We start from the raw sequence: 27,372 nt of genomic DNA, 5'->3' as shown, positions 1-27,372 counted from the left end.
CCGACACAGGTAGCCCAAACTACATGCCTAGGCCTCAGAAGAAAGCGCTCCTCCCAAACTCTAACTATGTATTCTAAGTTTTTTTATAATAGTTCACTGGTATAAGGATAATTATGAGGAAAAATGAAAAGAAATAACTGGAAGAAAAAGAAGAAAAAGAATATCATAAAAAAGGCGCCAAGCGCCTGCAGTATAACGTCCAGCGTTCTGCTGTCTCACAGTAGATCAACAACATGGCCGCAGTCAATTTGGAGGTAAAGTTCGCCAATTTTGTCCTTTCATTTTGTGCCTGAATTTTTTTTTTGCCCACCAATTACGTGAAAATAGCCTTTGGGGAGATTCACTGGGATGTTTATCTGCGTTAAAATTTTTGCGATACGCAATTTTTTTCAGAGCTGTCGTAAAACGTTTTTCCAGAAAATATCAACTTTACATGATGCACTTTGTTCGGGTCAAATGTTACTACGTGTTTCTAAATCACTAAATTGAAACAGGTCTTGAATGAGATTATTCTTTTAATTCATTTAAAAAAATCTTACAATGGATTATAACTATTCTCCAAATAAATGTAGGTGAGCATTTATGAAAAACTATCAGAACACGTACAGTACCATATATGCTCTCTTCCAGGTGGTTGAATGAGAGGGATGGTGCATTGGACTTTTATGTATGAATATTAATAACATTACATAAATTGTAAATCACTGAATTTACATTATCTATTAATTGTTTATCTTAAATTTTTGTGTAGTTTCCAGAGCTGAAAATAATGGCCAGTAAGCGCAGATAATGGTTGACCAAAATTTGCACTTGTATTCTTGGCATGCAGCCATGTGACTAAAATGCATGACGTCAACCAATCTGGTGGACTCCTAATTTGAATATTCTGTGTGACGTCACTTGCATGCCGAGAATTGCTAAGCACCTATTAGGTCCATCTTCACCAGTCATATTAACTACAACCCTTAAATTTGCTTTAAGTTGTTATCTTATGATTGATTGCCGTTTGAATATAACAGGATGAAGATTCATTAATACCAGCAGAAATAAAACTTCCAAGCCAAGTTTTTGATGTTGCATTTCATCCACAAAGGGATGTCATTGCCGTAGGAGAGATAGAAGGAACTGTAACAATGTAAGAAATATAAAGTAGAGTAAAATATGTTATTTATTGGCCAGGAGGTCCAGATAGGGAAAAACTGTCCCAAGGCTGTTAGGGGAATGACTGTCTTCAAGGCCGTGGGCACAGTTTTTTCCCCACTAGGACCAACTTTAGGACTATAGATAACTTATCTATTTTTTCCCATTTACTTTTCCACTTTTTTGCAATTTGTTTTGTTGTTTTATAATCCATTATCCCATGTGTGGGCAGATGACATAAACCTTAATACTGTGTGTGTTTGTATTGCAGACATTCCTACTCAACATCGGAGCAGAATAAAAAGTTGATGGAGCTGAATCATCATAAGAAGGCTTGTAGAGCTGTTGCCTTTTCTTCTGATGGCACCTGTAAGTAACCTTCTTTCCCTAAAGTTGATCCACACTCAAGACTTTGTTTTTGAGATACAGTACATGTACATGTATGATGACGGTGAACAAACAATATTATTTTGTCCAAAATTGTCTCACTCTCATAATTGCTGCCCGCGGTACTTTTGACGCTTTTTTTGTCCCAGAAAATGGATAGTATTCCAATATATTATTATAATACGATATATACAATACAATACAATTATTGCCACATCTGGGAATCAGATTTTGACATGCAACATTTAGAATTATAATAAGACTATAAAAGTTTAAAATATTACCAGTATCCATTTTCTGGGACAAAAAAGGGTCCATTACAGAGGGTTTTTTTTGTCCCACAAGATAATATTTTAATAATGAGAGGCACGAGCAACGTGCACTGCTTATGCATCTCCTCTCATCAATGTGACCCAGGTTCAAGTCCTGCCGGTTCAGTGCTGCATGTGAGTAAAGTTGTTTGTTGGTTCTCTTCTGTGCTTCGAGGGTTTTCCGCTCTGGGTTCTCCAGTTTTCCTCCCTCTGTAAAAATCAACTCCTAAATTCTAATTTGATTTATCAACTGCCTTATCAATAAAATTGGGATGCAAAACTTGTTAGGGGTTCGCTGTACACCCAAGAGTGGTAAATGCATTAGATTTGATTAATTTAAATTATAATTTTAAATGCTACATGTTCACAAATCAAACTGCTCCAATATCTTTTTTTAAATTTACTTTTAACAGATCTATTCACAGCTTCAAAGGATAAGTCTTTACAGGCTGTTGATTTGAACACAGGAGCTGTTGCCCACACAAGACGGAAGGCACATGAGTAAGTTTTTTGATGTATAAAAATATGGATGCCAGGAAAGTTTGATTTTTTAATAAATTTTTCTTAACTGGATGAAAAGAAAATGATTGATTAATTAGTTTACAAAAATAATTATAGAGTAGTGATTTCATGACGCAAGGCGAGGTGATTATGGAGAAATAGTCCCAAGTTCTCAACCAATCAGCATGTGCAATTCTGTATTTATAACCATCTGGGTAATGATGCTAATAATTTATTATTACCAATATTAATTATTATAATCAATAATAACGAAACAATACCAACTAAGATTCCCATGCAACCTTAGATTTTTAAAAGTTATCAAGACACTTCATTCTTTATCATTCCTTCTTTCTTCAGCTCACCAATCAATTGTTTAAAACTGATAACAGATCAGCTGATAGCTACTGGAGATGATGATGGGTGTGTAAAGGTAAAAGTTGTAGTTTTTAATCCTTTTTGATTGCCTAAAGAATTATCATGAGGTCATATTCATGAGGTCCATATTCATAAGGTCCATATTCTGACATTAGGTCCATATTCATAAGGTCCATATTCATTAGGTCCATATTCATAAGGTCCATATTTGTAAGGTCCATATTCATAAGGTCCATATTCATAAGGTGCACATTCATAAGGTCCACATTCATAAGGTCCACATTCATAAGATGCATATTCATAAGGTCCATATTCATAAGGTCCATATTCATAAGGTCCATATTCATAAGGTCCACATTCATAATGTCCACATTCATAAGATGCATATTCATAAGGTCCATATTCATAAGGTGCACATTCATAAGGTGCACATTCATAAGGTCCATATTCATAAGGTCCATATTTATAAGGTCCATATACATAAGATGCATATTCATAAGGTCCATATTCATAAGGTGCACATTCATAAGGTCCATATTCATAAGGTCCATACCAGTTGAAGGTAAAATGCAAAACAAAATCCCTGTATAATGTCAGCTGTGCCACATATCCCTCCTCACTCAATTGACAACCCACAGTCACCCAGCAATTGCAACTGACAATACTTGGTCAACAATTACACTGTAAGTCTCCCGGAGTGCTGTATACAGACTGTCGGCTGTACTACATCTCACCACAATTCCAATAGACAATGCACTGTCACCCAGCCATTGCACAGCTGACAGTTAGCAACAGGGTATACTTGGGCAATGACTGTCAGCCACCCCACATTTCACTGTTACTTCATCGGCAATCCAGCATTGCATGCCTGTTGCATGTCTGATGGTCGAGTTGCATTTTATGCTAGGTGCTGGTACAGAAGTTTTAGCTGATATGCCATCTTTCTTTTATTAAATCTTAGTTATGGGACAGGCGGACAGCTCAGTGTAGCATGGAAATAAAAGAAAACGAGGATTTTATTTCGGATATGGAATGTGATAGTGAAAGGAAAATTCTCTTGGCTACTAGGTATTTATCAAGACTATCAAGGTCCAAAGATTCAGGACTATCAAGGTCCAAAGTTTGCTTTCCATCCTACTTTGAAGCTTGCATTAATGAAATGAACTTTGCAAATTTGAATTATGGGCTCAGATTTAAAGTTTATTTAGTCCTTCACAGATTTGTGCAAAGCTGAAATTATTTCAACAATCCTTTCACAAATGGACATTTTGATGTTTTGAGGCAAAGGCTGGGATTGAAGGAATTTGCAACATTCCTTTCATTAATGCAAGCTTCAAAGCAAGATGTAAATCAAACTTCCACTAATGAAATTAATCTCTGTACCTTGATAGGAAAGAATGAGCTGGTTTGACTTTAATAACCATTTGGATGAGTACAATAGTTTAGCAATTCAACCAGCATTATCATTCAATTCTAAGCTTGATTAAGTGATAACCCTGTCACTTTTCACTTTTAGTGGTGATGGATCTCTGTCAGTTTTTAATGTGCGACGGCAGAAGCTTGAAAACAAATCTGACAATGTTGAAACAGAACTTTTATCTGTTGCCATTGTGAAGGTAGTGTGGTTTCTTCTCCTTTTTTCCCTTTCATTTCATTGGCTTTTGTTCCATTGGCCTCCCTTCCTTCCACTTTTTCTCATTTCATTAACCTTTCCTTTCTTTCACTTTCTTAATCTTTCTTCCTTCCCTTCATCTTTCATCTTCCATACACTCTACCTTTTTTTCATCCATTTAACCTTTCTTTCATTCATTCATTTGTCCATTTATTCATTAATCCACTCTATTAACTATTTATTTATTTATTTATTCAAAGGGTGGGCGTAAAGTGGTGTGTGGAACAGGTGAAGGAGCTTTGAATATTTTTAGCTGGGGAGAATGGGGAGACTTCAGCGATCGATTCCCAGGACATCCACAATCAGTAGATGCATGTGTTGCCATTAGTGACAATGTCGTGGTTACAGGATCCATAGATGGAATCATAAGGTATGGAAAAATTGATCATTATTTGTTCATATTTCATATATGCAATGTATTTTAAAAAATATTTATGCAATTTTTGAAGTGAAATGTTTAATAAAATAATAGAATTACTAACAAGGGTGTAACAAAAAGTTTCCCTTGTTTTAAAATGTATAAAAACTAAAAACACCTTAAAAGGCAACACTTAAAAAGGTAATGAGTAAGACATAAAAATTTTCAGCTTCTTCGTCGATCCTGCTTAAAAGTGTCTCCGAAACTTGCGGTGTTGCCATAGCAACAAGTCACCCATTGGAAAATAAACTCACATCTTGTTTGTCAGCCGGTGAAATTAAGCAATCTTTTCTATTTCAGAGCTGTTCATATTTTACCTAATCGCCTTCTTGGCCCAGTGGGGGAACATGCCGATTTTCCTATTGAGAGAATAAGGTTATCCCGTGACGGGAATCTTATCGCTAGCTGTTCACATGACCAATCAGTCAAATTCTGGAACATAGAGCATCTTAAAACCACTTCTCTAGCTCCTGGTTCTAAGAAAAAGGAAGCAGAAAACGTTTGTGGAGCTACTAGTGATAACTTCTTTGCAGATTTGTAAATCTTGTACATAAAAACAAATAGAATTCTATCTTCTTCAAATATAAACTTTTCTTGTGATGTTGGTTACTTGTCTAATTATTCATGTATGGTCTCCCTGTGTGCTAACACATTCATGTGCTGGGCTACCTGTGGTGCCAGAGAACATTCTTTCAAAATGGATTGAATTATTTGTTATATAAACCCTTATTCTAAAATATGAGCGCCATTGTTTAGCTGTGTGTGTGATACACTAGGTGCACAGTCTAGACTTGGTCTACTGATATTTCATGGTTAGACGTGGGTGTTACTGTAAGCCACGTTGATAGACAAGGTGTTTTTGATACACAAGACATGGATTGTTGAAATGATGGAGATTTTTGACACAAATTCACAGACTTCTCTGTCTGTCTATGGCCCATTATCTTAACTCTTTTCCTTCCACACTTTCAACAATTAACACATTTTAACCTTGTTTGGGCAAAAATGTCGACACTGTAATACATGTAGACGAATTAGGGTGTGGTAGCGAGACAAATTTTTGAAGTGTCGCGCGCCACAGTTCGGTGAGATCCGTAGTAACGTTTATTTATAAACTGTTATATCTTGCAAATGTATGATTGTTCCGCTTTTTCCTAATCGATGCAACACGGAGTCTCCAAGATAAGTTCTTTTTAGTTCACTTTCCTTCACTAGCCTGTGTCTGCACCACATCGTATACAAGTCTTCCAAGATTGTGGAATAAGTCATCAAAGAATAGAGTCACATAGTATTCAACGTTTTTATTCATACAAAACTTGTAATACCACTCAATTTTTATTTAATAGATTTCAATAAATAGACATTTATATTAATTCTTTTTATAATAAGCAAGCTAATCTATCATTACAATTTCTCGCATATATGCTTCAATTCAGCTAAATATATATATTTTTTATAATAATAAATATATCTTGAAACTTCACAGAAAAAACGCTAACTGATTTTCACTTTGAAATACTTTTCAACTAAATAAGTCATTTCTTTTAAAATATATTCTTTTCGTAAAAACTTGTGAATGAAGTATTATAAATAGATAAAATTACGTTAATTTGGAAGTATTCTTTTAACATAACTTGAATTTTTGCGGAGTTTTTCAAAAGCATTCCTAACGATTTTTAAGCTCCAAAAACGCCGACAACAATATTCAATTCAATTATTGGAAATTGATTGTAACACCAACCGCTTTCTTATTCTTCTCAGTCGCGTTACAGTTTAATAACTTAGCTTTTTTAAACGAAGAAATGGAAAAAAAGTAGACAAAGATGAGGGATTATGTGTTAGGCAAGGGAAAAGCCACTTGTAATGCCTTAAGAATTTAAGGAATTATTTCATTGTCACTTGAATAGCTTTTTGTTGTCCACGTGTTCAGCGATAGATAAAAACCTTTTTGCAGTTAGACAGGTTGTGATTACATTTTTGTAAGTTTGAATTGTACTTTGTCGGGCTATAGGAAGTGTATTCTTGAAATCTGTCTCCGTTTTAACTTCGGTCAATCCTTTTGCGGTCGGTAGAGGTATTTCATCATCTTTGTTCGATAATGTCGTGGTCAGTAACTTCATGAATGCCGGCATTAATGATCTGTCCCCTAAATGTATCCGGAGTAGCTAGTGTTCCTTATTACTTATCAATAATTTTCTATGATGATGCCAGGTTCAAAGTTATATGAAAGTTTTTGACTTTGTTTAATTTTCTGCATTTTTTGCTGCAATATATGTATTCCACTCTACATATTCTGCATCCTATTCTGCTGTTACACGTGTCTGAATTGATGCAAGACTCATGTTCGCCAAAGCAATCCATTTGACATTTCACTTTGTTTGTTTGTTGGGCTTTTGCCAAGCATGCAATTGTTAGAGCAATTACCAGTAAGACGAAAAAATTACTTCTGTTCATCTGAAAAAAACAACAGATAACATTAAACTTATGAAATAAAGTAGTGTTTCAACTTATCCTCTTACTTTTGAAAAGGGGAGGACAATTTTTTTTTTGCTTACTCAAAATTTTGGAGGCCCCTCACATGTAACCTAAGAAAATAACTAAAACAGTTTGAAAGACTCCATAGTTTAAAATTTTACCCTCAGTATCCTAAGACTAAAATTTTTACATCCTTGAACTAGTTGACCATTTTTCAGAAACCGTTGCCAGAATTTTTGTTACTGTGTTTTGACTGGGAAAAAAATCCCGCTTTTATTCCTTTCTCGTACTTTGAATTTTTTTAAATTCTCCTCTGAGTCGTCTCTAACAAAGCTTTGTTAAATAGAAAAGAAAATTAGACTTACATGCAGCCTGGTTGATGTGTACAGAAAAATATATCTATGGTAACGCTATGTGATTTTCAAGATCATAAGAATATTAGAAGTTGTGGAAAGTCTAGGAACCTAGAGCTCTAAATTACAAAATATTTGGTGGTAAAAATTTGATGAATAATCCTTAGTGGTTCCCAAAGGCTAGTTAAGTTGATAAAAAATGATTAAGAAAATTCGGTTTTTGTGAAAAAATTATATAGAAAAGTTAAAAGTTGATAAGAAATGATTAAATAATATTGAATTTTGAACAAATTAAAATCTTGTTTATGAATAAGAATTTTTTTCAAACTTCTACGACGTACATTTGTAATTACCTTGGCTTCTGTCTTTTTTCGTGTTCTTGAAAGCCTTTTCGTTGAACTGTTTTGAGCTGCACTCGTTAGAGTTTTGAGCGTGATGTAGTCTGCTACTGATGGTTTACAACGTCTTTTGACCTAACAGCAGCATACAACCACTTTATATATATGGTATGCCGAATCCCGAGGGACGGATCTAAATAATACTAGTTCATTCCTAAGCACTGGCTCGTATGCGCTCTGATTGGTTAAAAAAAATGAACACACCTCACTGTCATTATGCGTAGTGCAATACTAAGATGCCTACAAACGGAAGAAAACAAAAGCCAAGGTAGAGTAGGAGGTTATGTGCTTGCTAAGTGCAAGACGTATACTTTTCCTACGTATTGTCCAACGTCTTTTCACAGCTAAAACTTCTTAATAATAGCCTGTTGTTTTGTTTTTTATATCTTTATTTTCCGTAGTGATCTTTGTTTGGGTTTTGTTTAGGGTTGTTACTGAAAAAAACATCTTTTGTTTGGATTTCAATTGGTCTAAATCATCTAATGATTTGATTGTTATTACTGCATTAGCTAGTCAATTTATACCTTGCGTCACGCATTCCGCACATAGTTAGGTGTTAACATAATTACTCACGTATGGAAGTGACGCAGATGGCGTGACGTGAAACCGTAGAAACGCCAAACATATTTGTGTTCTAACAGGTTCTAAACAGCAAGGATTTATATTTAGTGAGTGTATTTTTTAAAAATAAAAACTCATTTTTCTTGTTTGTTTCAAAAATATCTTCTGGGTCCTGTGCAAGTCGGAATAGCCAAGGTTGTCGACCAATGCATGCCCTGTCACTCCGGCACCGTTCTCCTCTGCAGTACTTAGTTATTGTTCTCCATAAAAGTAGAGACTTGGTTGTTTTAGTTTAAGGAAAGGCGTAGGAAAACTTTTAAAAATTACAAAAATACAAAGTCAGAAAAATGATCAAAAACTTCAACTCTGACAGCGATTTCCGATCAGTGTTGAAGTTTTTGACCATCGTTCTAAATTCAATTTTTGTAAATTTTAAAACACTAAAAAATATCAAATGAGTGATCTTTATGCGTTTGTTTGTCTGTGTGCCTGAAGGTTACTGTAATATGTTTTCAATATTTTAGATACTTCTGTAATATAACACACACTGAATATGACATCAGATCCGCTTTTCGATGTGCTTGATATTGTAGGTCATTGACGAATGTCATCAAAAGCTTGCAACTTCCTTAACCATATGTAATTCAGCAAGTCCAGGAATCGAGGATTAAATACTCGTTAATATCATTCCTCTTCCATTAACTGTTCAGTAATTACAGGTAATTGAACTCCATTTAATGTGGATTTTTGTCATTTGTTCTTAATAAGTATTTAATATAATAAAACTTTTTATCTAATCAAAGCTAACGAGATGGGGATTGCGCATTATATCTAATGATTATAGATAAACATCCTTAATTTGAGCTTATCCCTTATTGTATTTGTTCAGTTTTTCGCGGATTATTGGAATTAAAACTTGATTTCTAGCGAGGGTATTACTTAACAGTCCGAGAACATCCATCTTTTTTATTGTAATTTTTTGATTTACGAAAGTTGATAAAAACTATAAAAAAATTAGTTTGTTTGATTGAGGTTTTCCTGAAAGTTTTGTTGTTGTTTTAACACGAATAATTTTCTTATTATGTCATAAAAATAATAAACTTGAAGCTGAGAGAAAAGATTATTTTAGTCTATTCATGTTTCTAGTCAGTTTGTGCCAAAGGATTTAGACTGAGATTGTAGCGAGTCGTGATTGCTTTTGTATAGCTCGGGGAAAGTCTTGATTGTGATAATTACAGCTTGTAATAGCAAGGACCCCAATTGAGCTTTCCTTCCAAATACCTCACAGAGCTTTTAATCTTATTTATTCGTTGTTGTATTTTTTAATCTGCGTGGGTGTGGCTGATCCAAGAATATCTACAACTGATCGCCAGCTGTGACGTTAATTAAACCGGCTGAACGCAGGCTAGCTGCGACGACGAACGATAAAAACTTCATTTCCGCTCGTTTGTCGTGTTGAAAAACATCCAGTAATTCCTTATTTGGTGTGCTGAAACATCGACGTTATGTTGCGGTTTTGTCCGCCGGCATACGGACCAAATCATGAGGGCGGGCGCGGGATGGCGGAGTGAGTGGGTTGACCAGCTCTCATTAGTTTGCCGCCCCACTAAGTAAGATCGAAACGAGACCTTATACCCGCAGATCGGCTTATCATTAATTTTGCCCCGGTAAGATCGAAACGAGACCTCATGCGAATTTTGTTGTTCAGTTTTCGAGATTTCGAGCTTCGGTTTCTAGATTCTTTACATTAACAGTCATTTTATTTGAATTTCGAGCTGAAAAATATTTGCTAATGTTTTTGTAAGTTTGTGCCCCGTAAGTGACGAATTTGCCCCTTTTTAAGTATTTAGTTTTGTTTGATTTTTGACTTAGCAAAACTGATCAAGTCGTGTATTGCTAATATCGGTCTGTGACGTATGTAAAGTGTAAGGAGTTTTTCGCGCATGCTCAAAACGAAATACACTGACCACGGACTGGCAAATTCGATTAGGATCACTCGTTTGTCTTGAACGATGACATCCGCATTGGAGATCACATGTAAAGACCCTAGTTTCTCGAGTGGTTTACTAGCTTGTGGGACAGAAGAGTGAGAAGATCACAGATGGTAGCCGTTTTCGAGCTAAACGTTTTGAGATAAGTCATGGGGGATCCCAGAAGTAGAAATATATACTAGAAATAGTTGAGCAGTCCCTTTCGATAGAATAATTAGCACATTTATTTCAAACAAAAATTGGTTTTCGATTGGTAAGCAGCGTCCTTTGAACATCATAGTCGTAGACGGGTTCAGGGGCAGCCAGTACTTACGCAGATTGCATACGTAACTTGGCACTGACGACACGATGGTTTGTTGTGGCAGGAGTCTGACATTTGACAAGACATATACTTAGCAAAACAATCATGTCGGCACTTCTCCCAGGGAATGTCTGAAGATGGAGTCAACGACGATTCGACGCTGTAGACAATCACTCCAAGAACCAGGAATATAGTCATTACTTGATTCATCTGTAGAAGAAAATGATAAATAGTTAGTTCCGTATTATTATGAATTCAGAAAGAAGGTTCATATCCTGTTGCCAGATTATGTTTTCATTCGATTTATGAGTTTGGGATCAAATGAAGATTTCGATGGGAAATTCAACTTCTCGCAAAATAGTTCCGTCATTTTGCACTAAACGTTTTCCAAGCACTGCTCTCCGTTAAAGACCCATTGCCACTTACCGTGATGCATCACAATTTGTTTACATTTTGAATCGTGTCACCACTGAAAAAACAATTCTAACCTTTTGAATAAACTCTTAAAAGAATGTAAAAGAATCATTATTGTGCCTTAGTGCTATGTCGGAAAAGGATTTAATATCAAGTTATTATTCAATATATGAATCTTTGAATTTTATGGACCACGAAATTCATCTGTGACCGCGGTGCATCACGGTAAGTGGCAATGGGTCTTTAAATCCCGTTCATAACAGATAGTAAGGACCCTGTTTACGCGGTCGTCTTTCGCTCGCTTGTTAGTTTTTCGCGGCTTGGGGAAATAAGAGAAAAGAGAAAAGAAATGCCTGGGCTGGAAACATAATCAACAAGAAATCCCTTCTTTTCCAGAGTTTACAAGCATGTGGGTCCGTGTACCTTCAATCAATTTGATTTTAGAAAAAATACTACAAAAATTACTACAAAAATTACTACAAAAATTACTACTACGGACATTACTACAGATATTCCCCATAGATTCCTTTGTAATACGCTACAAGTACATTGCTTGGGTTTCCTGTGGTAAAAACAGTTACAAAATGCCTGGATGAAAGTGCCTTTGACGACCCATCCATTATTGTGCACAGCAAAGTGCTTGAACACAGTACTTGGTTGTATATCATGTTTAAATGATTGTACTACAGTGGTAGTGGTGGGGCTCTTGGGGGCTCTTCGATGATAGATATTTTCCAAATTGCCGAGAGCCTGGAGTTCAATGCCAAGACATACGGCCAGCTAGGCTTTATAGGTTTCTGATTGGGCCATCAGCCGACCAAGGTGATCAAACTCCTCGTGTGATTGGCCGGCAGTCAAGGTTTTTCATTAATATTTAGCAATGAATCACAGATCCTATCGAATTCAAACTACCCAAAAACTTCATTCCCATGGGCTAAGCGAACCCGACAAACTCTAGGTTTTATTTTCTTACGTTTCGTTGATGCTATAGGCATAGAATACTAAGAAAGGTTTGGTAGCATTTAATAAAACTCTTACCTTGAATAGAGTAGTACACTTGTAGATATAGTAGCTGAACTTGGTAGGAAATTCGACAGAATGATGCTCAAGAGCAACGCTTTAAATAGCTGACTTTGTAACGTAGATCTACCTTCCACACCATATATTGCTCGTCGGTGTGCAAACTACAAAGACTTTAAAGCGGTGTTTACTGAATGAGAAAAAGGACAATCGGAAGATAGGTTCGCTGACTGGATCTTCTTCTCAACTAACAATATTGTTTCGGTATCTGCATGCTCTATTGTCACTTTGCGGTGAGAAGAAAGAACGCAAATGCAAGTTCTTTCTCGATCCATTCGTGATTTATTTTCTGTCGCCCATTCAAACTCTCCAATCAACACGTCTACACAAGAGAAATTTCCGAGTAAAACACGATTCCATTTCTATTTTCTGCATATTTTAGGAAGCACTTGAGAAAGACATGTTAGCCCAAGGTCGTGATGTGGGTAGGATCCCGTAATCCCGAGAATTGTTCTTCCAGTTTCCCGAATCACGAGGGAAAACCCCCAAACTTCGAAAAAAGGCCCAAAGGACTTGTGCGCATTGCTCAATGCTCGATAATCATCCCACATCGAACAGCAGAATACAAATATCTTATGAGAAGTAAGTTTCTACTGTTCTGTTGTTCGTTCACTCATCAGAACAGACTGGTAAATTTTTAATATTATCTTTTTGTGTGTGAGTGAATTTGAATTTGAACTCTGTACTAAGATATACATGTACTTTCGATTATTATTCGTGCAAAATCCGTAATCAGACGACGTAAAGACAAGTGAGAATCATTTGAATATCGATCTTCTAACATGTTGGTGAGTGAGTGAGTCGAGACAATGACATATCCAAACCACTCACACAAAAAAAACCGTTCCAAAAAAACACAGCTATTTTCCAAATCACAACAGAGCCTGGATCTAGAATTGATTTAAGAAATGTAGTCTTGTCTAAGGCTTAGCCAGTCGGAGTAGTCTCCCTCGCAGCCGGTTTTGGAGCGAGACTAAAAACGGCTGCGGGGGAGACTACTGTCGGAGCGGACCACAAGGGAGTCTGGGACTAGACTATAGTCTCAGTCATAAAGGCTATTTTGTAAAGATGCCTTTTTATACCGAACACTTGAAGTTTCATGAAAAATTTTCTGTAAAAAGATAAATACTGAGTTGAAACGTGTTTATTTTTTGCCCTTATTGTATTGGCCCTTTTCCAGAGACAATTCTTCTCGGTTATTTTCAACTCGTACCGCACGCTACTGAGTTGGACATCAATAGATATAATAAATAAATAATAATAAATAAATAATGGGATTAACTATGGGTTCCACAGAGTGGCTCTTCTTCTTCTGGATTCAAATTGGAATTTAGGAGTTGATTTTAACGGACAGAGGAAAACCAGATAACCTGGAAAACCCTACCCTTCGAGCAGAGTTTTTTTTCTGACCCTTCTTGGAGCTGGCTGTCGGGGAGAAAAAATATTTTTTATATTTCTTAAAATATTTTTATATTTTTCTCCCCGACCGCCAGCTCGAAGGAGGGTCAGAAAAGAAACCCTCTGCTCGCAGGGTAGGAAAACCCTCGTAGCACATGAGAGAACCAACAAGCAACTCTACTCACATACGACATCGAGCCCGGCGGGATTTCTTGTTTTATCAGCCTATTGGAATAATCCTAAAATATTTAAACCTTTTTAGATTCATTTTATTAAATTATGAGTACCATGACAAGTATTACAAATACATGTTTTAATTACATACATATCTGACTAATATATTTTTTCACTTCGCCAAGAAAATGTCTTATCCATAATTACATGTGACTTTTCTTCTGAATGAGTCTGTGATTCTTGACTTCTTGATAACCATTAAAATATTCATTAACTTTCTTTAAAACTAATTTTCTCATTCTGTTAGAGTTAATATCCTAGTCGTAGTCTTCGTCTTAAGTCGATAACAGATTCAGGGACATAGCTTCTTTTTCTCGAGCAGTTTTTAGTACAAGCACTATATTTTTTGAGGCATACGCCACAGGATGCTTTGTCGTAGCAGGACGTTGACATTTGACAAGAGGAATAAGCGCCAAAACAGTCATCCAGACAATCTTTGTCCATAGATTCGACACTACAGATTATCACTCCAAGAACCAGGAATATATTTATTAGTTGATTCATCTGTCGAGAAAAATGATAAATAGTTAGTTCGATATCATGAAAGCCAAAGGTTCAAAATAGTATCGAGATTATGATGAATTTTAAAGACAAAGGAAGGTCGAAAAGCGAAGGAAAGTAAAAAATAAAAAAATAAAAAAAAATAAAAAAATATAAAAAAATAAAAAAATAAAAAAAAATAAAAAAATAAAAAAAAAAGAAGAAGAAGAACTATAGTAATAGAAAGGAAAAATATAGAAAAACAAAAATATTTCCGTTTTAAATTGATTATCCTTCTTATTTATTGCAGGAATTACCTCCGACTATTTGTATTTCTATAATTACATTTTATCCACCTCTTTTCCGTATACCTACCAGAGGACCCCTTGAGCATCAACAAGCCTCTTTCTAGTCTACGATAATATCTACCCATCCGGTAGCGTGCACTTACGAGTAAATCTTTCGACTTTCCATGATTAAATCGAAGCTATTTCTTATCTTTCACTTTAAACTAGAATGCTTTATGATTCAGATGGCTTTTATGGCTTTATATTCAAGATCCGGATAAGGATGACAAAGATCGTTATAGAGGTCGTAAAACAAATATCCGAACAAGATATCACCAGGAAATAACTGAAAAGATTTAAGATCAGGTCGCGAAAGCGCGCGTTTTTAAAGAAATAACGTGTTTTCATAGTAAATAAAATTATTTATATCTTATAATGATGATATTTGATAAATACAATCGTTTTTCGTATATAGGGTAGATAAACATTACTAGAAAATTTCTCGTATTTTTTAACTCCATCTTCTGAAAACTTGATTGCCAAATTGGCTTGTCTTCTCATTTGCCGTCGTAGCTGATATCCCGAATGATCAGTGAAGTTATATAGGTGAAAACAACTGTAGTTAGCACCTTAAAACATTTCCGAATAGTTGGGTTTCTAAATGTATAGTTTAATTAACAGCTGTTAAGGAAGCATAGTTGTATTCAATGCATGATCGTGAACATCAAGTTCAGGACTTTTCGTCTTAGATTGACGAAAGCAACTAAAGCAATAAGTGGAATTAACTTAGAATATGTTCAAATGCAAATCTGAAAAACCAAAAAAATCTGCTTTTTTCATCTTTTTTCTTTCATTCTTTCTCTTTTCCTGCATCCTTCCTTTTACGATACACGAACTATTTTATTATATTTAGGCCAGAAAAAATGTGCTTTGCCGACAGTAAAATTGTGCAGTTCTTTTTTCCTTCTCTAAGTTGTGTTGCTATAGGAATCGCCGGAATATTTTCAAGGGAATAATGATTTTTCTCTGGCACGAGTCGAGGAAATTATGCTAAAAGCATCATTCCCGATGTTTTGATATCCATGATTACATCATTTCTTCTAATTAGAAAATATAAATGAATCCATTCATGGTTTGTACCAGTTTTTTAATTTTTCAAGGCGAAATTGTTCGAAACACTTCGATATTTTAGACTAGTTAAAACGAAGCTCGGCGATGCCGGATCTTCATCCAATCGTCTCTGGCTGTCAATAATCCTTAGTATTTATCTAATTTACGCTTAAATTCCGTACTGCTGTTTCTAAACAAACAGAAATACTGATTAAACTCTTCTCTTCTTTCAATTCCCGGCGTTTGTCTCGAACTATTTACTCAAAGCGCAAACGAGCCGCCGTTTCGCCGAGTAATGGCTTATTCAAATGACAGATTTTTATCGTAACTGATAATTAATCTAAAACGCTTTCGAGCTGGGCTTTTTAAATTAAGAAGGTGGTAATTTCTCCTTTAGTACCATTGTATAATAACTCAGCACTCTCTGTCCCCCGGCAGTGAAAAGTAAAAAACAAGGGCTAAAAAAGGCTAATTAATATAAACTTTGCCAGCTGGTGAAAAATTGAAGCTTTCGACTATTCCACTCTTGGTCATGTCAAAATCATTATCAAATGAACGTTATTTTCTCATGTTAATATTTCAAGTATCATTGTACTTTTAAGTTTCTTGCCTTCTATTAAAGAAATTTCTTTTCTTCAATATTTTTAAGGCCAACTCGATTTTTGATAAATATAATAAAAGACGTTGAATAGAATGAATTACAAGTCATGTAAAGCTTAACTAATGAAATTTTCAGTAAAAAGGTAGATATAGTAAATGGAATTTCATTTTTTCAGGAATGGAGAATAAGGAAGGCCAGGTTTTATAAAAATGAGAAAACCATTTCAATGCTTGCAATGCCAGATAATAAAGAACGTCGTATACCCATTTTCGAAACATCCTGAAACTACTTATCCTCTTCATGATCTTCCGAGAAAACTAAAAAGAAAATTTCACTTTTTCAGGGGTGGAGAGTGGGGACGGCCGAGTTTTATGGGAAAAAATCCTTTTTAACCTCGGAAATGAGAAAACCATTTCAATGCTTGAAATGCCAGATAGTAAATAACGTCGTATATCCTTCTCAAAACATCCTGAAACTACTTCTCCTTGTCTTTATGAGCCGGCATGAGTTATCTAATAATGTACTTTATGGAAAATAGTTTTCGATCGGATTATGTAATATATCAAGTAAACACTTCTTCATCAATTGATTCAGTCACGATCGCAGCAATTACTTATATAAGCGAGTAAAAAAAATGATTCATCTAAGCTGCTTTATTTTTTATATCAGTAAACTCAATAAGTGGGATTAATAACTTAAGTAATGCTCCCTGATTAAATCGAGAAGATTTTCTTTTTTATTGAATGTGATTGTTCTTCAACCGCTAGTGCTTGTGTTATACCCTTAGGATAAGCCAAGCGTCTTGTTGCTTGTCGCTTCGTTGACAGTTCCTTTGGCTGTTTTAAACGATTTTGGGATTTTCCCTTTGATTGGTGAACGCCGGCATGATTATGATGGTCTTTGCAGATGGAAGGACAGGTGTTATCGATACTTTGCAAAATTATCTCATCATAAGATGGATCTTACTGTTGCTAGCTTCTGGGCTATAGTCCACCCCACTTTTTGTGTGCTTTATGAAAGAATGACGATACGATCAGCCAAAGCTGATCTGATATCTTTCCTTACTGTATTTTGTCTATACGCTTTCTAAACTGCATGCTTAGCAGAAATATTAAGAATTATAGGCGAGAAAGATGGAATACAAAATAGAGGTAAAGAAAGGAAGAAAAAATAGCGAAAGGAAAGAAAAAAGTCGAGAGATATAATGAAAGGAAAGAAGGACGAAAGGAAGAGAGAGAGAGAAAAAACAAAAGAAAAACGAGACGTAGTTTTGCTGTAATAATCTTTCCAATATATATAATATGCATGAGCCAGTTTTAATCAACTCCACGCCAGCCATTTCGCACTATTGTAAAGACCTGTCCCTAAATTTGACGCTAAATTATTTCCACACACCAAGCTAGCTACCCCTACACCTTTGATTGGCAAATATTCCACAAACTATGCCTCATTAAGTGCACTTTCTTTAATTGATGAGTCATCTTAAACCTGGATTCTCCTATTATCCTTGTACTTTTAACATACCTATAATTTTTAATTGCGCGGTGCATCACTCATCCTTAAAGATTATATACTTAGTTCCTTAAATAATCTGCATGTCTAGTTCACTAGGGATTATCTCTCTCGAAACACATTTATATTCTTCTATAAAACTTTTATTTTAAGAAAACTTAGAATTGTTGTTGTCTACTCCATTTTCCCTTTCCCTTTATTTCTTATTTAGATTTTTCTTCTTTTTTCTCTTACATTTATAAAATTCTTTATTTGTTGCTGTTTTCCTCTTTCTATTTATTTTTCCGGATTTTCTTCTTACTTAAAAACTTTCCCATTAATTCCTTTGTTTTCTCATTTAGTCCTTTTAGTCTAGTCTTTTTTTTTTTCTTTTTCTTTGTTGTATTTTCTTCGATTTTTATTTCTTATTGCTCAGATTTATTTCCGAATGAAAAAGATCAAACTTTCTCACTTAAGTTTCTTTGTCGCAACTTTTTTCTTGTCGTATATATATTATATCCTACACATACAAGCAGACTTGTTTTCTATGAATTATGATAACTATCACCTGGCGAAAAAAGTCGCATTTTACTCTTTCCTTACTTGTGTCGGTATTAGAACGAATTTAACTCTGGCCTTCAGGGCTCGCTTTCTGTTTGGTCAGGCTTTTCATTTATTGATCTTCAATCAGAGTTAGTTTCGTCGCTTTATCGGCAAAATAAAGTCCACAGGGTTAATCTACAGCTATACGAGACGGAATCCGAATCGTTTCGGCGCCTAGTCTATGAATCATATAACACGAAGGCGTCGCAGTTCTAAACGGAGCATAGTGAAGAGTCAAGTTATCCAATTTACATACTCTGTTTCTCCCCGGAAGAGAGACTTCAGCGCGTGGAACTTAAATTGGATATGAGGCTAGCTCAGCGTTGGCGGTCACTCAGTCTATATATAACTTCTACATACTTATTTCAATCGTGTTTAAAACAGGAGATGACAATTCAACTTTCATAATGTTCTTTTTTCCTTGCTATCGCAGTTCCGACAAGTTGCAAACTTGGCTAAGCTCTTAAAAGAAAAAAAGTCATTTTAGATAATCTCGATATCGTCGTCTTTTGTCTTTTGGACACCAATCAGTTTGTTTTGGCTCTGAGCGTAATTCCTTTCTCAAATAAAAACCAAGCTGTTTTTCAATCAATATCGATTCTAATTCAAGCTCATCGACTCGCTTTCCGGGCGTTGTTCTTTGTAATTGTAAGAAGTTTATTAGCGCTATATAGCTAAGTAACAGTACTAACAGCTAAGTTGAACTCCACGTTTTTACAATTACATATGCTCTTCAAATGCCCAAAGAATTTCAAATATATCGCAAAAAACTCTGTCTGTGAAAAGCGACATTTGGGTGACGCAAACCGCTCCCAGGAAATGTTCATCCTATCAAAATTTCCCGTAGATTCCAGTCAGATGGCTCCAATTTCTGGACACGCGTAATTCCGACAGAAAAATATGCGAAAAATGTTTTTAAGAAAAAGACGAGTCGGCTAATGACAACTTTTATTTGTAGGCCATTGGAAAAATAGTCAGTTTTTTTTGCACTTCACATTTCTGGGGGAATTTTGAACGGGAAAAGGGAAAAGTATATATGTTTTTGGAGCGTGATGATACTGATAATGGTATAGTTAGTGACAGAACGGCTGTTTATCAAGAAGGACTTCAAGTTTACGGAACGAATTTATATCAATTCAAAATCAACATTTTCAATTGTCTTTGTCAGTATAACTCGAGTCAATCGTCTGGTGGCGATCTTTAGGCCGCGTCTTCGCGTGGTCGTATTGAAAAATGATTCGATCATTTTGGTTCAATTTCGAGTTACAATTACGCAAAAAAAGAAAAAAAAAAACACTATAAAACTTACTTTAAAAACGGGAAAATAAAAGCATAGTAGTTAAGGGAAGCTTCACGATGATAAACGTTTTAGTTTTTTTCTACGCATACCTACCGTTCATTGTTGTCAAAACAGCAATTGATTTCGTCAAAATAATTTTGAATTTGCCGTCGTCAATAATAACCAAAGTCAGCGTCATCGCAGGAAAAAAAAATTTAAACCTCGTTACATTATCAAATAGCTGTTTGTTTTTAAAAGATAAGTCTTGTAACTTTCGCTTTAAGAGCTTAAGAAGAGTTACCTTTGTTGAATTTGTCCCTTGTCGAGATGACTTTACCACAGTGTTTTAGTTTATGAAGATTTCCCGCTCTACTCTTGGTCTATATAAGGTGAATTGGCTTAGAATTACGTCATCGGAAAACAATAGCATACTTTATACTAGAAGTAGGTGCACGCTAATAGATTGATTGAGCTCCCGATTCATGTATTTGCTTAACTCAAATAGAAGGAAGTCATTATTAAATTTTACAACCCATTTTAGTGCTATTTTTCGAGGTTTTATTGCCGGTTTTACACAGGTGACAAGATATAATGGATTTTTTTCTTACAAAATCGAAAAACGTAATGATATTCCTAAATTATTTCCTTTTGTAATTTTGGATTCTTTATTTCTTTACAGTTTTGAAAACATGCCGGAAGAAATAACTTTGGGCATTAGATTAAGTTTAAGAAAGCACATGCTAAAGAAAGGTTTCCTCTGTCTGAGACACAGTTATTTTATGATTTGTGGTTCAACGCAAGCACTCATTATCTAGTAAAACACTTATTTTTTTGTGAATTTTATCCCATCGGGGAGTCGATTGGCTACCGATCTGAGCATGCGCCATGACTGTATTCATTCACCCCTTGAAACTAATACGCGTCGAATTTCTTCTATTACAAAATTCCACTCCCGTCTCGTTATTTTTGAAACCTTATATTTGAAACCAGAAAAATTTCAATAACCATAGATAAAGCTAGAGTCAAAAAGGACTAATGAGTCTCAATTGTTAATGGCGGGAAAACGCGGCCGTTCATGGCGCGAAATAAGGCTTTTGATGTCACGTGTTACAAAAGATATATAAAATTAGGTCATTCAAAATGGGGATGAAACTTCCGCTACTTTTGGTTCAAGGGAACAGACTTTTAGGTTAATGAGTTGTGATAAATTGAATGATAATATTGATAAAAACAGGATGAAAAGAAAGATCGTTAAATCAGCAAAATATCCTATATTAGTCACAGTAGACAGTTGAAACTCGAAGCAGCTTAATCCAAAATATTTCAATATAAAAATTTGTATTAAAGATCACAATTATTATTATTTGCGAGTATTATTGCAATGAAATTGTAACGAAGTGTAGAGTAAATTAGCAGGAAAGAACAAATCCGCATCTCATTTCCCAAGAAAAACTGTGAAAAGCATGGCGACTCAAGAGAAAATCCATGGTCGGTTGTAATTTTAACATTTAATCACACACCCTCGCGTGTGACGTACTGGTCAAAGACGTGTTGCCTCGATTAGCGAGCGGACATCCAATCAGTTCGAATTCTTGTGGGCGTTTGTAACATCCACACCTCAACGACACTTTGATGATTTCACGACTACGTATGTCCTGAAGCAGGTCGATTTGTCTTGATTAAAGCACTTATTCTTTAGAGGTATCAAAACGCAATCGAAATCATCTATCTTCGTCAAAGACGTTTCGAACTGTCGCATTTAGGGAAAGACTGTTTGATAATCGCGTTCAAGCTAAACAATTGGATTTGCGATTTTTTGTGCGAAAATGCCGTATCTAAATTAGATCGTATTTGGAACTCGTGGGCTGGGAATGCGCCTGGAGTTAGATTAATTTTAGTATCACAAGCCAAAAAAAACATAGGTTCATGTCAGTACATATGGTTTCGTTTGTTCCTGAACTGGGGTAACTATTATTACTATAATTTGTTACGTTTATTCATTATCAAATAAAATAGGAATAAAATAAGTGGTGAAAAGAGGGGGAAATGTCATTGAGTAGATTATATTCTTGGTTAGTGCGTCTGACTAGCAAACAGATTAGGTCACGAATTCAAATCCCGCCTCGAGCTCGGATTTTTTTCGAATAAAAATTTGCTTGATGAAATGTAAATAAAGATCTTTAAGAAAAAATGTTATTCATATTGTATTAGGTCATAGTTGACTCCTACTACTAGGCTACTGAATCTAGAATGCATAGTCAAATGACGTTGGGCTTTGATCGTTATCTCACAACCATACGCTTTTCCAGCCAGCTTTCCTTCCTGGCCTTGGACGCACTCATTCTTTAAAATCCAATCAAGAGATGACTAATTTCAGATACCTATTTTCTGTAGTGATATAGACAACCTGTAGTGATATAGACAACATATTGTATAGTTAACTGGATGTCCACAAATAGGTGGTGAGTTACCATATAAGTGATAGAGATAAGCGATGCTCTGACTGACTTGTCGCACGTCTTTTGTACGACTTTCATAAATAGCTGTTGCTAATTAACATAAACGTTAAAAATTAAAGTTTTTGAAGTGAAAGCCCTCATTAATCATCAAACTTGTTGATTTAGATATTGTGTGAGAGTTTCTAATTTAAGGAATTAATCCTTGACAAGATATGGGCATTTGAAGTGTTGATAATGCATCGAAACAAGGCCACAATGGCTTCCATCCAGTGATAAATACGTACAAAACTCTATTTTCGATTTCTCATAACTTCTTTGGTATTCAGTCAAATTTAACAGAATTTTCTGGAAATAGTTTTCATGCAGTACTTTCGCAAATAGCATTAATAGTTTCTAATAAAAAGGCCTCATTTTCTCTATGAAAGTCGTGTATACCGTATGGCTCCATTTGCGCAGTTCAATTCATCGTGCCGGGTTAATTCAATAAACACTTTCTCCTAAATTTCGAAAAGCTCACTTTGCGTGCCTCGAGCTCAATAAACTCTAAACAGGTTATTTTGGGACTGTAACACAACCATTAGGACTTCATATCAACCTTCGTTGGTTTCCCTTGTATCGGCGGATATCAGATATAAGGACGACACTCGATATAACCTTTTAAACTATCTTAAAAACTGCCTAGTAAAGCTCCGCCTATATACCATTAGAACTCATATAAACGTTTTATATGTACACATAAAGCCGCTTCGATCCTTTTTATACGTGCATGCCGCAAGTTGAGTAAATCAGGTTGGCTAACCGGTAAGGGAGAGCAGCGCTCATCGCATATTTCAACCGAATCTCTACTCCCATGCATGACTCATCATGCGTTAGGAGTTTTCTATACTTGTTCTTTTCTCAACTCGGTACTTCAATATTTTTTCCTGGTTTTTCCTTTTGTTTTATCCTCGAAGCTAAATCTTCTAAATTTCTAGATATTGCTGTAAATAATGAATTATCACTGCTGCCCCCGTCTATTTCAAGTAATATTTCAAAGCCTCCAATATCGGACTGGACGGGAATTCAAGTCCAAACAATTAGTTCCAGTCCGAGGAACTAATTGCGTGGACTTGAAATCCCTTCCTGTCCGATATTGGAGGCTTTGAAATGACTTCTCATGCTCATTAATTATTCGACTCGGAGTAGCTGGAACAAAATTAATTCAGTCCTAGGATTGAATTAATTTTGTTCCAGTTACTACAGACTGAATTCAGTCCTTTCACAGGACTTTACCAGGTTTCAAGCAACATCATGTGACCCAAAAATAGGCCCATAAATTGGCTGGTTTCCTCATGAATCATTAATGAGTATGAGAATCAAATTTAATTTGTTTTTTTTTTAAATATCCACGCTTAGTCTCAGTCTAGTATTGTGCTTCCCTCGTCAAAGTGGTTTAGTTATTTCCCAACATGTTGAGCCTCAAGTGTGGAATCTTTTTTTAATACTTATTTGTTTAATAATTTATAGTGATTATGAGTGGCTAGTTACTGTATGTGTAATCCTTTGCAATCTTAACTCTCTACTGCCTTCAATAAGCCACATATTTTTGTTGGGTTTTAAGTAAAGTTCAATGACTGGGAGATTAATACTGGGCTCGTAGGCGCAGCTCGAGTAGTTTGTAAGTACGCTATGGAGTCAAGCGAAGGATTATACTAAGTTTGGTGCTAAGATGCCAGAATCTTGAATGACACATTTTCAAAAGCATTTTGTTAAAAAGGACGGAAATACAAGATTTAGATAGCATGTGCGATTCAATGCATGTATAGTCTTTAGGATCTTACTTCTTATTTCTGTTATTGATATCAGTGACTTGAAGCTTAGACTTAATAGCCCTGTTCCAATTTATCTTATCTTTCCGCTATCGATTTCCTGTATCCTGCCATCCATTTTATCTTAATTTTACGCTTCACTAATTGTTTCTCGGTCTTAGTTATCATTCATGATTATTTGTGGACAAGAGCGCGGTTTTTTCCCCCTCTATTCTCGGCCTGATATTTTATTTATTTATTCAGTAGTAGTTTTGGAAAGTTGTGTCTTTTTTTAGTACATAACGCCGTGTAGAAACATGTAAAATTGTGAGCAATTGTGAAGGCAATATCGATCGCGATCAGGACTCTAATTTTGCGTGACAAATTCTGGTAAATGCAGCTGCCAATTTTCAGAAAACCTCAATAAATGAACAGAAACACTTTTACTTATCTGATCTGGATGGGAATAGCTAGACGATATCGCTTCTCCCAGCCAGAACGAATTCGTAGCCAATCAGCGAATATTTGTTCGTTAGCTGAATATTTCCTAATTCCCGTGATGCTTTAGGCTCCATAGATAAACAGCTGTTGTTAAAGCTCATACGTGGAAGGATTCATCAAATATCTTTTAGGAATAGTATTTTTCGTCGTTATTGATGGAAAATATTCTATTTTGACGAGAGATAATAGAAAATACTTGGAAATAGTTGCGCGCCTAGATTCCAAATCACCTGGCCTTTTTATATTGATGACTAAGATGGAAAACCATTACCTTAGACTTTCATAGTGTCATATATCAAATTAATTGGCTAGAAACTTGTACTTTTCTATCAAACGTATTCTTGAGTATTCTTGTGGTGGAATAACATGACTCAAAGCTTCTTTAATGAATAAAAAAATCCTTGATATGAATAACAATGAAATAGCGATCATGGTAGTTGATCTAAAAATAGAAGCTAATCAAGAATGCTTCGTTATCATCAACCAGAATGACGTAACATGCATCCCAGGACTTCGAGACAATTATACTATCTTACCCTCCCCCCCCAAAGAAACGTCTCTTTTTTTCCACCTTTCTTTCGCTCCCAAAAATGAATTTCCAGAGGTTTTGTCGATCCATCTTTTCTTCTTTTTTGGTAAACAGTTAATTTACCAAGTTTTTCTAACTTTCCTTTCAACGTTTTGTCTTGTTTTTCTTTCAAAATTTTCCAAATATTTTCTTTCTTCAGCATCAGTGCTTTTAAAACAATTAATTAACATCAAATATGCTTTTAATATTTTCTACAAATAAATATTAAACCTGGCAGATAATTCATATATCTTCTGTTTCGAGAACATTCCATATCCTTTTTAATTCATTTTAGGTTTAGACTTGCTAGTTGTTCGTTTGCTTTGCTCGAAAGTACTGAACTGTGAAAAAATAGCAACCGTTTTTCTCGTACAAAGTGAATTAATTTAGATATTTTCAAGCTGCACTTTGAAAGCCAATAAGTCAAGAAAACGCCAACATTTTCAAATGTTATTACTGAGTTCTATTTCCTGCCTTTTGCGTGGTATTTCTTGATAATTAAAAATTTATATTCTCTTTGTTAATTACGAGTTTAATCAACATTATCAGTGATTCAGTTATTGATTAATTTGAAAAGTTAATAGAAAACATTTCAGCGCACGCAAACTTACCTTGGCTGCTAGTAACTCTTCCTTCGTGCTTTAAGTTTCCCTGATATTGAAATTACGAATTTTACTTTCACTCTTCGTGATTTATGGGGCTTAATTTGAAAGAATATTTTAGATGTCAACTCAATTGCCTAAGTTTGAAGTGGGTCTTTGGCTTAATTATTCAATTAGTCTGACACCACATGTAGAAATTACTTTGTTGTTTTCTTAACTCACCTTGGCAGATGTATGAATTTTGCCCTTTTACGTCGCGTCACTTGACGTTGACTGTGGCAAAGCTCCGGCTTGTAAGGAACTTAAAATATTTTTTGTTTAGCAATATAATGACCGTTATTTAAGCGGATATTGGACCTCACGTGACATGGGTTTAAGTGTATACACTCAGCATTTCCTGTTTATGACCGAATGAAATAAATGTAAAAGGTACCTAATTTCGTTTTTTTTTTTTTTTTTTTTTTGTAAATGTAATTAAATGTAAACTTTATTTAACCAGGGAGGCACGATTCATCTTCGAAGCTGGTATCCAAAGGGCCCTGCAATATTAGGCATGGTTGCACACGGCTTCATTAATAAGAATGGTTTTCGCATTTGAATTCTTGCAATAATACCATGAGTGCGTGACATATGATCGTTTCATGAACGGAATGTTGGGGTCACGCAATTTTGGCGCGCTTCGAAGTTTCGTTATGTTCTTTCCTGATGTCGTCCCTCCCTTCCTCTATACAATAATAAAAGACGAAAAACTTACGTTTAAAATTACGATGCGTTTGTTGAATATTTTATTACGTATACACTCAATTGAAGAATCGTTGTCGGGTTCAGAAACATATAACATAGAAGCTGAGACCGAAATGGCACATGTGAAGTACGTTAATTTAGATGCATGCTGTGACCGGCGAACCGTGGCATCATCCACTGTTTTTAATACGTTTGGTATTGTAAACCGACTGCATGGATGGCGATAAATGAATAAATTATAATATAATTAGATGCATTTCCCATGTGCCATTTCGGTCTCAGCTTTTATGTTCTATGTTTCTGAACCCGACAACGATTCTTCATTTGAGTGTATGTGATAATGATATCTAAAGTCAAGGTGATGCTTTCCATTTCTTAACTGCATAGGGGATGACGCTGTTCTGGAAACGTTTAGTTCTACTTTTAATCAGTGGCATTTTCCTTGGGTTACTTAAAGAGTATACTGATTCGCTTATTGGTTGGTAGGACATCATTCTAAATACATATCTGTTTTCTAGTCCAACCTAGTAAGGTCATTTTCTGTCTAGAAACCACATTCCTATTTTCAAGCATTGAGAATGTTTTGTGTGTGACGCTTTTATGTGTGCGTTTGTTATGTGTATTCGTATTGGGTATCCTGTGGTAAGAAAATGAAAGAGAGAGGACTAGTGATACGCTAGACCCATTTTTTCCCCAGTATATTGTCTGCGACACAGGAATACCAACCCCAGATTTCTCATTATCTTTCTGCGCATGACATTGATATACAAAAAAACTATCGATCTACAATGGTCCATCTTCCTGACGTATATGGTCGCTCTAATTCGACCAAAGGTTTATAAATTATT

The 27,372-nt window shown here is 35.3% G+C and overlaps 1 protein-coding gene and 1 long non-coding RNA gene across 3 annotated transcripts; one reads left to right on the top strand and one right to left on the bottom strand.

The window, feature by feature from the left end:
• Positions 1 to 201: 201 nt before the first annotated feature.
• Positions 202 to 15,650, top strand: LOC116288475 (WD repeat-containing protein 55). 2 transcript variants are annotated; one of them, XM_089039272.1, is made up of 9 exons: positions 202 to 254; positions 1,020 to 1,135; positions 1,412 to 1,509; positions 2,252 to 2,339; positions 2,700 to 2,772; positions 3,679 to 3,785; positions 4,234 to 4,333; positions 4,590 to 4,759; positions 14,803 to 15,650. In XM_089039272.1, exons 1-9 carry the CDS (start codon positions 234 to 236, stop codon positions 14,831 to 14,833), a joined length of 804 nt encoding a protein of 267 aa, XP_088895398.1. In that variant the 5' UTR covers positions 202 to 233; the 3' UTR covers positions 14,834 to 15,650. The 2 variants fall into 2 exon arrangements, with proteins under 2 accessions (XP_088895398.1, XP_031551133.1); XM_031695273.1 differs by lacking the exon at positions 14,803 to 15,650 and adding an exon at positions 5,108 to 5,407.
• On the bottom strand, positions 14,032 to 20,363 carry LOC116288490 (uncharacterized). The gene is made up of 2 exons (XR_004196189.2): positions 20,165 to 20,363; positions 14,032 to 14,516 (listed from the first exon to the last, which is right to left on the bottom strand). It is a non-coding gene; the product is annotated as an uncharacterized LOC116288490 (long non-coding RNA).
• Between the last annotated feature and the right edge of the window lie 7,009 nt (positions 20,364 to 27,372).

The sequence above is a fragment of the Actinia tenebrosa genome, unplaced genomic scaffold (assembly GCF_029948245.1).
Source record: "Actinia tenebrosa isolate PJP-AT-01 unplaced genomic scaffold, QUT_ActTen_1.0 PGA_scaffold6__47_contigs__length_16458017, whole genome shotgun sequence".
In the NCBI taxonomy this organism is placed as follows: domain Eukaryota; kingdom Metazoa; phylum Cnidaria; class Anthozoa; order Actiniaria; family Actiniidae; genus Actinia; species Actinia tenebrosa.
This window is presented reverse-complemented; position numbering and strand designations above follow the sequence as displayed.